Below are 10,791 nucleotides of genomic sequence, written 5' to 3'. Positions count from 1 at the left end.
AATTCAATTCACTTAGGTTGAACATCATCGCCACAGCAAAGAGATTCAAGACTCTTGTTAGTGATATGATTTAACATCACATACTCCCTTCCCCCCCGTCTATCAGAAGGCTAGGACGGTGACCCTTTCAGAGGACTTTGTAGCGTGGAATCTAATGAACCATTCCCTTGGTTCAACTTCACCGGTGGCAGGGTTCGAACCGCCATTCACTCGTCATTCTTTTTCTTTCTTTTTGAATTCAGCAGGATAAGCACATCGGAGGAAGATGTCAATGGTGCTTGAGTACTGATATTGTTATGATAATATAAGTATATGAAAATATAAAAACCCTATCTGAAAGAAAAAAAGAAAAGAAAAAGAAAAAAAAAGACACCGAAAGACCACCTTATCCGAAACTGGATAAAACGGTCTATCGTTAGCCAGAATAAAATCTACAAAGTGAAGCGAAGGGAGTGTTTACTCTATGACTATTTGGTTTGACTTTATGTTTAACCTGTCTATTTTTTTTTAAAATTGTTTATTTGTTTGTTATTACTTGTCTGTTTGTTTATCATTATTTGCTTGATTTTAATCTATTTTAGTTATCTGTCAATTTATTATTATATACTATTTACCTGTTTGTTTATTATTTAACTATACCTATGCATTCATTTATTTTATCATTACTTATATTATTATAATTTCTATTTATTTATTTATCATTATAATATTTTTTTCGCATCCGACCTAGTTATGTACCAAAAGGTCTCCTGTCGGCATGCTCCGCCTTTGCAATCTTTTAAAAGGAACATACCAACCAGCAAACACGAAGAACCAGACGACTTCGCCCACAGACGAGTTTCTTACCTTGTGAGGTGAGTCTTTTGAGGTAGGACAAGGCGCTGAGGTCCACCTTAGAACAGGAGGATCCTCTGTGTCTGCTCATCAGACGGGAGCGATGGCAGTCCGCACATCCGCGGACGGTGCATTGGATCCCACAGCGCATCTTAGAAAACGGACAAGTTCCGAAAACCTCGTCACGTTTCTCTTTCCATCAACACTCCTGTTCCTTTTCAGTCTCCTTCGGCGTCGCTAAACGACACCGTTTCGGGACGTTGTACACAGTAGATATGACTTTCTTGTTATACTCTGTTCTAACACATATTGTTCAAAAACATACGCATCTGATTCAAAGGAAGTAAATGTCTTACTTCCTTCGCTGGAGAAGAAAGAGCGTATCTAGGGATACGTCAATATTCGTAGATTTCCAAAAATAAAATGTTCTTGTTTTCTTTTTCTTTCTTATAATAATTCACTGACACCTGAAATACATTGCGTAAGTTTAAGATAGATTTTTGTGTTTTAGTGGCTGTTGACCTCAATGTGAAGCCGGTCAACATTGATCATCTGATTGACAAAAATAATTTTCGGTTTTATAAGGTCACATTCGTTCAGAACTTGTAACTGGTGAAATATTGTACAATAACGATTCTTTTTTTACTTTTTTTTCGTTATTCCAGACATGACAATGAATCCTACAGTTTTCCTGTTAATATTCTTTAATGATGTAAAGTAATAGTCGACTTGACCTTTCCAGGCAGAAATGCAGCTAAATTCGAAGTTAATATCATGATCATCGTAAAATAGACGAGAGAGAGAGAGAGAGAGAGAGAGAGAGAGAGAGAATAGACATGGAAACGCATTTCCAAGCTCAGAGGACACATCCAGTTATACGCCCATAGAATGTTTGCAGTCACGATGCTGCTGAATTTAGGTTTTCAGAATGTAACTTCACACAAAATAGTGCATACATGTTTCGTACTTTTGTGTGACGCACTCGTAATATATACAAGCATACGCACACACGAGAAAGCAACTTCTGATGTTCCATCTGAGAACACATAATTAATCCTTCCAGTACTCTTCGTAACTAATACGTTTGTTCCGGCTGGTTGCCGTCAGGTGATTTTATTCATTCGTGACAGAACCACAGCAGGTCCAAAGGGTTAAAATTATCTCAACTAACCAGTTCAATCTCACCCTTAACTTACTACACCTGTTCTCTATGTCTCGTCAGGTGATTTTATGGAATCGATGTGAGGGGTGGGGTGGGGGTGGGGGGTTACAGAGATTTTAGAAGAAATTGACGGGGTTCAGACTGAGAGTGTGTCCGTCGATACGTAAGGAGGTCGGGAAGAAATGATAATCAGATACATTATTTACGGCACATACAATGCTATGCAACACGGAACTCTCCTGGTGACCTCTTCAATGTCCTGGAAGCTGATCGTCTCCAGCACAAGAAACCAGTGACTTGTTATCTAGTTTCCTCCTTTCCATGTTATACTGTGTGTGATGCATAGTTCGTGTGATGAAAACAGTATTTCTTGCACGATGACTTGAGTCGGCGATGGCATTTCCGTTTTCGGTTGCAGGTAGAACCGTTACGGGTTGAGGTTGCCCGCCGTTGGTTATCAGCTCGGTTTTAAACTTGATTAACAGGCGAGGACACGGGGTTAAAAAAGACTTAGACATATGTGGAAAAGACTTGCGGTGGTGTTGTGTTCAGTACAGACCTACATATTCTCTCGAGAAGGCTCCTCCATTCGGCCTAAGGCATTCGTGTACTTGGAGAACGTATAAGACACGGTTGCTTCCGCGTTGGGTCTCGGGCACAGAAAATTCCTTTAATCCTCCGACTTTCCGACTCGATTTTGTATGCTTGACATGTATGACGCCAGACGATTTTATTCAGGCAAGGGGGGGACCCCTTAAAGACTACATAGGATTAAGATCATGTCCTCCAAAGTATTTTTTTTTGGTTGTCTTCAGGCGATATCATTCAGGCGTAGGAGTATTCTGTCCTCTCATCCATTCTTTTCCGAGTGGTATTTTCTTTATTTTTGGTTATTTTCTTAATCTCCTTGGGATCTCCCTGGTAGAAAACGGGTTGCAGTCTATTTCAAATCACCCCGATAATCTATTTCATCTGTGACACTCCTTCCCTGTCAATGGCGAGGGGGTAAAAGGATTACCCACCCCTTCGATGAAAGAAGACAATAATATTTAACGGGTATTAGTGTTCTGTCTTACCCAAGGCCGCGGGGCAATACACGCAGGTAGACCGCAACGTGACACACGACTTGTTAAACGAGGAAGTTGAGAAAAAATCACGTGGTTGAAAGAGTTCGGGCGCGTGCGATCGGCCGCGTCTCACGGCTTACCGCGACTGGTTGCATGGGTGGCCCGAGTGACGTCGATCCCCCCTGTCATGGGGGTCGAGTAGCCTCAGTACCGAGGGTCACAGGAGCGAGCTTGGAGGGCTGGGAAGGGGGAAGCCCCGGCCGAGCACGAACGGCTGCGACGCCAGTTCCTGACAACGCTCGAACTTCCGTGTTCTATTGTGAACGTTCATCTTGAACAAACTAGGCTTCCTTTTCGGATAATCTCTTCTTCGTCGTCTCGTCGTTCGTGGACAGTGCCACAAGACGATCTGGGGGTTTCTGGAGACTCTTCCTACCATATGCAGACATCGTGGTGCCAAACGAAGGCCAGAGTGCCACCATTGCAGTGACGCAAATGGCAGCAAGAAATGTCGCAAAAATGCGTCTACCTGCTACTCCCCCTTCTCATCATGGCGGTCCTCTGCCTACTGGGCGGGGAATGATGGCCTTCACTTACGTCCGGCGCATTTCTCGTCGGGATCACCCACCGACAACGACTGCATCCCCCCCCCCCCTCGACGCCTATAATCTGCCCGTGACGAAGTCCCCAGGACGCACTCCTGGGTTGAGACCTACATTCAGAGGTTTTGCTTTGCTTACCGCTGGTGAAACAGTCTCGCCATAAGGTCTGCACCCAAAACTCTTCACTTGTTTCCCTTAATCTCTATGAACCCCTTTCAGTGGGGCACGCGCCACACACACACACACGCACACGCACACACACACACATTGGTGGATGTCTGGAACAAATTGGACGAAACAATAGTGTGTGCGAACACCATACACGAATTTAAGAATAAACTAGATGTTGAGAGATACAAAAATGGGTCACTTCGAGCATAGCTCCCCTTCCCGTATAACACAACTAGGTAAACACACACACACACACACACACACACACACACACACACACACACACACACACACACACACACACACACACACACACACACACACACACATACACGCCCCGACCCTGGAATCTCCCCTTGACTTTTGGCGCGGCGGGTTTTTGCTGAGGCGACGTCCTGTTTGTTGCTGTCCCGTGCCACCTACTTCCTCCTCCAGCGTCCTTCCTCCTGAGCTATGCACCCGCCGCCTTGCATTCCATCCTTCGGCCTTCCTTCCTCCTGTGACGACGCCGTGCATGCCCGTCCTCAACCACGTTCCTATGCCAGGAACCAATCACATCCATTTGATCAAATTCGACACATTTGAGAGTTTCGTTTTGGTTAACATCAGGCTGTTCTATTGAGCTTCTAGCAATTCCTAGATGTCAAAGGGATAGATGACTATACCTGGTGAATTAGTGACTACAGCCTATCATTCAGGCTGTTCTATTCAGTTTGTAGCAATTCCTAGATGTTAAAGGGATAGATAACTATATCTGGTGAATTAGTGACTAATTGTATAAAATCTAGTCAATCTAATGCTACATCCAGATAATTTGTTGTAGCTTAGGGGATCCCCTAAATGTGAATGGGGGATATTTACTTTAGAAAAGTGTCGCATAATCTTAGAATAATTTCAGCTTTCTATACTTTGACAATGTATGCAATGATCGACACGGCTTCCTAGGCATAGAGAAAGCCCTAACCAACTGACCCACATGATAGGAATTCATACTAAAATCTCTCTCTATTGTGAATACCTAAAAATTCCGAAATTATCAAAATTCGGGGCGAAAATGTCTTTCAAATATATACCAGAACACCAGAAAGTGCTCCTGATAGGAATTCACACTAAAAATCTCTCTCTATTGTGAATGTCTAAAAATTCCGAAATTTTCAAAATTCGGGGCGAAAATGCCTTTCATTTATATACCCGAACACCAGAAAGTACTTCTGGTATCTGTGATGTTCCGAGCACAGAAGACTTCTTCCGTATTATGGAAACTCCCCCATTGAGAGAACGATCTGTACTAAGACTGTCTACCACCAAGATCTCACAGCACCAGAATTCTCTGCTAGCGAACCAGCGTTAGTCCTCTTGCACAATGAAAGGCGGACAACGATCTACGCAAATTAATTCCTAGGCCTTGATTCCAGGGCTTGGATAATCGTCACACAATGCAAACAGGAAGAGTGAGAAGCAGGCAAGGTGACCTGGAGAAGGTAGGATAAGTTGACATTGTAACTGATCCATGTGGGCTAAGGATAGTTTGAAGAAATCGAAGTAAACAAAGAAGAAGACTCGACAGTGAAGAGTACTTTGACCCTTGATGGAGTGTGGTGGAAAATAAACGTCGCAGGCAGAGAATGTCAGAGTGATCTCTCGACACGTTAATAAATCTTCATCAGGGACAAGGAACATGAACAACAAAGGTCTCTTTACAAGAACCTTGTTCGGTGGTGGGTACATCCGTGCCAAGTAGACAACTCTGTCTTACCCTTATCTACTGATAGATGGCGCCTAAATTACAACAGTCCATTCCTGAGAATTAAATACTGTGTTAACAGTATAGCATGAATCAAACCATTGTTCTCGGGCGCCGTTCATTAACAGTAAGGGTATTGCAAGAACTGTTGGCGAACTTTAGAAAAGGGTTGTAGAGAAAATTTCAACTTTCGTTGTTGTGTGGGTTAGATTACGAAGGATTGCAAAGGAGGAGCATGCTGATAGGTGACCTTTTGGTCCATAACTAGGTCGGATGCGATAAAAAAAAAAATATATATATATATATATATATATATATATATATATATATATATATATATATATATATAAATAAATATATATATATATATATATATATATACATACATACATATATATACATACATATATATAAACATGTGTACTGGGGTCTGACGCATGCACGTATACAACTAAACCTGTGTATCGACGAGACCCATCCCCCAAGAACAAATGTACGACTCTCAAGTAAAGTTACAGATCGTAACTACTGCCTAACTCATCCGTATACGTCACAGTCATCGTCAGTACGAGACAAGGACGAAACTACTTGTCTCGCACCAACCCGTGAAGTGTCACGGAGACGAATTAAATAGTTTGGTGGAATCCAAAAGAAGAAGGGGAAGAAGAAGGAAAGAACTCCCCGACCTGGCACGGGTTAAAGAGGACACCAAGACACTGGAAGGAGACGATCAATCCAGGGCTCTGCTCGAAGTAGTCGTCATCGTTCTGCCGAAACGACGACTGGTGAACGAAAAAATAGATAGATAGATAGATAGATAGATAGATAGAGAGAAAGAGAGAGGAGGGAGGAGAGAGAGAGAGAGAGAGAGAGAGAGAGAGAGAGAGAGAGAGAGAGAGAGAGAGAGAGGAGAGAGAGAGAGAGAAGAGAGAGAGAGAGAGGAGGGAGAGGAGAGAGAGAGGAGAAAGAGAATAGAGGGAGGCAAGAGGGAGGAGAGAGGGAGGAGAGAGGAAAGAGAGAAGAGATGAGAGAGAGAGGAGAGAGGAAAGAGAGGAGAGATGAGAGAGAGAGAATACGTGGGACGTCTTTACAGACTTTGCTCTGGCCAGACAATTATATTCAGCTATGTGGCATTCCCCTTCAACTTCCCTGACATTTCTAATTATCATTCCTTGATTTTAGTAACAATTTTATTTGAGGTTGGAGGCTGCCTTCTGGATGGTGTCTCACTGAGGTTAGTCCCTTTTAATCGGCAAATAAAATCGTACAGGTTCACTCAAAATAACATAGTTCGAGTCCCTTTTTCCATCCGTTGTCGGAATTAAAATCGACTATTCCCTTTCTAACCCGCACCAAAACCTGCTGTTCCTTCCTCGCTATAGCAATACACAAACCCAGGATCGAACAATGACGGAACTTCCAATGAGGCGGACAAACCATAAGGACGGCGTGTAGGACGCGACTTCGGGTCGCGTAGTTGGGTGGGTGGGGTGGGGTGGTGCGCGAGGAATATCCGTCAAGAGGTCCAATATTTCGAGGTTTTAAGATGTACTCGTCCCGTGTCCTCTGGAACGACCAACCCACGTCTTTAAAGCTGAGGCAATGACACTTTGCCCTATGATTTCACTGGAACCTCACCTCACTCCTAGCCGCTCTTCTCCGCTATCTATACTTACCCTCTCACTTCACCCCCTCCCCCCACCCCCACCTCAATGTCCCTCCTCCCGCGTTCGCTGGGGGGTCTAGCTCTCTGATTATCCCACCACACATATCATCGTTTCCAGTTGTACTGGTATTATCTCTACACACTTTGTTTTTTTTATCCGATTATCCGTTATCCGCAAAGCAAGGTGGATATGGCATGTGTGAAGAATATTTTCGTCATTTCTTGATCCCTTTTCCCGGTTAGATTATGAAATGAAGACGCGTTTTTAGTTTTCCCAACACTCCTTCCCGTTCATCTCCTTTCCGGAGCCTCTCTCACGGTACGCGTATCTATGATTTCGTCCCCAAATCTATCTGTCATTAAAGCACATCTTTGCTTGTTCTCGACGCGACTGGGCCAAGTTGTCATCGGCAGTGGGAATAAATGTTTTGATCCCTTTCGTAACGTGAGACAATTCTTCTTTTGTTTCGGCCGCTTTGATGTTGTGTCATTTATACCCCGCCACGACAGCTGGCCTCAGTACGCTGTTCGTGAAGAACATCTTGTACATAACTGGAGTTTACTCCCTCACAGATAAACCTATAACCCTGTTTTAATAATTCCTGAATACCATACCACTCATACACTTTGTTGGAGTCGAAAACATAAACTTGAGTGAAGGAGGCGAGGGAGGAGGAGTGTTGGCGATCCTGAGGTGGAGGAGAGACCGTGTCGGAGCCAGCATCTCTGCTCAGGGTGCCAGGGAACGTTGGTGCGATGTGTACATCTTCTACTTCGACTTTAAGCCCTGCCCTTTAAACGCCGTGGCACACTGTGCCTTCTCCCCCCCCTCCCTCCCTCTCTCTCTCTCTTTGATACTGTGGTTCTTCTAGATGGCGGGGCGTTTAGGTCACAACCTAAGGAGCCACGAAGCCTTGCAAAGGGGCAATCAAGCCGGGAATTCGTAGCAGTAAGTGGATGCTAAACGATTTTATTCAACGTCCAGAAGGTCTTCAGACGCTGAACTGTATAAACCAAAGATTTATAAACGACACACGCTGTGAACCACTGTTACAGTGTTCGAGACTCCATGGAGGCCGGGGTTTCTTGGCCGTGAAGAACCGTCTTGTATTTGTAAGAATAAAGTGTGTAAAGTAGGCTACGCTATGGTCCGCATACAAGACAAGGAAACAGGTAAGAGACATAAACGGGACGTTGTGAGGTAAAATCGGCCACACTGAGGCACCCATAAATCACCACAGATCATATGAAGGAACGACCATCACATGTGATTCAATGGGTGAACGGACAATACCCCAACGGACAAAACCCCAATCAGTGAACAGGTTAGGTTAGGTTAGGCTGGGTTAGGTTAGGTTAGGTTGGGTTAGGTTAGGTTAGGTTAGGTTAGGTTGAGTTAGGTTAGGTTGGGTTAGGTTAGGTTTTATGTCCTCCCACCCCCAATTCTCCTATTGGGTGTTTGTCTGCTATGCATATTGGGTTTTTGTCTGTTGGGTTTTTGTCATGTGTTCAATCGAATGACACAAACACACCGCGCGCGCCTTACAAATGGTTGCAAACTGCCTGGAACTGCCTTCTTATCACGGTGCATTCTTGTCACAAGTGCACGAGTTTCGATTAGTTTTATCATATCACAGGATTACATAAGCGACAACACACCACAGATAAATTAGCGATATACGCTCACCAAATGTAACAGGTTTCTGTTCGTTCGTAAATTACTTCAGGTTTTAGAATTACCTGGCAATCAGTCCAGCTTGAAACGTATAAAAAAAAAAAAAAAACACTCAATGGGTTTGGGGTGAAAGTTGTACACTTTTTTTTCTGTCCACACCTGGCGACGTCTTCAGCTCTACCGCGAAGAATTTGTGTAGAGCAGAGTAACACTTGGGCCCCTTATCCGGGAGCTAAATCCATCTGATCACGGCCCAGCTGTGACCACATCAATTACATACCCTCTCGTCACCAGCAAAGGTCATTTGTTTCAAAGTGAGCACAGCGTAGCGCCACCAACGGAGAACACAAGGCTCCAACTGCACATAGGAGACACAGGTACGAAGACTAAGTTTAACTGACCACGATCGTGTGCCACAAGAGATTAAGATAGGCTAGAAGGTGCCAACCCTGCTTGTGGCAAGGTAGGAGGTGATCGTTCCGTCTACAGGTGATCTGAAAGCACGCAAGTTCACACTGCTCTCGAGGTCTTGGCGTCAGGCGACAAGGTCGCTCTGTTCCTCTGGCCGTGCGCGAGGTGACTGAACTCGATTCACTCCATCTGCGCAGCCCCCTTCCCTCCTCACCCTCCACCTCCAGTGGGCTTCCTGCCCTCTGCCTCCAGTACTTGGTTCTTCTCTTTCCCTACCGGTCTCCTTTTAAACCCCAAACCCACACTTTTCCTTCGGCCAGGGCACCGGGTACCTCTTGGTCAGGGACAGGGCTGGGTGCTGGATAAGGTCAGAGGTCGCAGGACCCCCGGGTAACCGAGGTCAAGGCGGGAAAACAGCTGTTGGGGGCTGGAGGGGGTGGGAGAGACGAGGGCGAACTCGCGTGTGCAACGCCACGTGAGACCTCATGTGCTGCATCACGAGCCTCCTCTCCCCTCTCGTCCTTCCTCCCCTCACTCATAATCCTCCCCTCGACCTCCTCTTCCCCTCTTCCTCCCCTCCCCCCCCCCCCAAGTCTCACTCTACCCGGCCTGCCTCAGAAAAGGCGCCTACCTCCTTGACACAGACCGATGTACATCGCGAGCAACCTCAGAAGGCCGGGGGACAGAAAGTCACGTGGGCTGGAGATAGATACCAAGAGTAATAACGAGTAGTTGTATGACAAGCGTATACGAGGAAACACCTTCCTTATTTTATTTCTTTTTTTTTCTTTGCCCTCACGTTCTCGGCGATGTTCTCGAAGATTAATGACGACCCTGATGGCCCACATACGTGCGGAAAGGGCGCCGACCCCGCCTTCGTTATGAGGGCGTCGCGAGCCAACATGTAAAAAGGTGGAGGAAGAGGAGGGACGGCGGTTAGGTGCGCTCCCTCTTGAACACGCACTACGATGACTGTCAAACTTTTTCCTGTTGGGAGCAAATAGCACACTGAAGACTTTCAGGTTAGTATTCTACCTGTCGGACTTTCTGAAATAGTCACACGTGACTGACTGACTGACTGACTGAGTTATTTGTACCCCTTGCTGCGACGACGTTCCGTGACAAAATCGTCCATCGTCAGCCGTATTAAAACCGACCAAGTAGCCCCAAAGGAATTTATTTTCACCTCGACATTTTCAATCCCCTTTCCTTTGCGGAATAAACCCATCTGACGTCAACCATAATAAAATGAGAAGAAAATGCGTCACCTTGGAGAAGGGGTCACAAGATGCTGAAAATCTCATGTGAGTCAGCACGGCCGAGGACTTTCCACGCTTCTTCAGCACTCAGCACTGGGGGAGGGCGGGGGGAGGGTTACCCCATTCAGTCTAAGAGTCGTTGTAACTTGACCTTTGGAGTGTCAATGCCGAACTCGACCTGTATCTTGCTGTCGACAGGC

At 45.3% G+C, this 10,791-nt stretch overlaps 1 protein-coding gene across 3 annotated transcripts in view; it reads right to left on the bottom strand.

The window, feature by feature from the left end:
• LOC143017784 (uncharacterized) overlaps positions 1 to 9,500 on the bottom strand; it is a 74,653-nt gene extending 65,153 nt beyond the window's left edge. For 2 of the 3 annotated variants that reach the window (XM_076172664.1, XM_076172665.1), the window contains exons 1-2: positions 9,323 to 9,499; positions 847 to 1,301 (exon numbers count right to left, since the gene is read on the bottom strand). In XM_076172664.1, the coding sequence (XP_076028779.1) occupies positions 847 to 985 (139 nt within the window). In that variant the 5' untranslated portion in view covers positions 986 to 1,301; positions 9,323 to 9,499. Of the gene's footprint in view, positions 1 to 846; positions 1,302 to 9,322 lie in introns of all 3 variants that reach the window. The other variant, XM_076172666.1, reaches the window with a different exon arrangement.
• Between the last annotated feature and the right edge of the window lie 1,291 nt (positions 9,501 to 10,791).

Source organism: Oratosquilla oratoria, chromosome 33 (assembly GCF_046742065.1).
Source record: "Oratosquilla oratoria isolate Oo_2021 chromosome 33, ASM4674206v1, whole genome shotgun sequence".
Classification (NCBI taxonomy): Eukaryota; Metazoa; Arthropoda; class Malacostraca; order Stomatopoda; family Squillidae; genus Oratosquilla; species Oratosquilla oratoria.
Note: the sequence above shows the minus strand (reverse complement) of the source record. Positions and strands in the feature narration are given on the sequence as shown.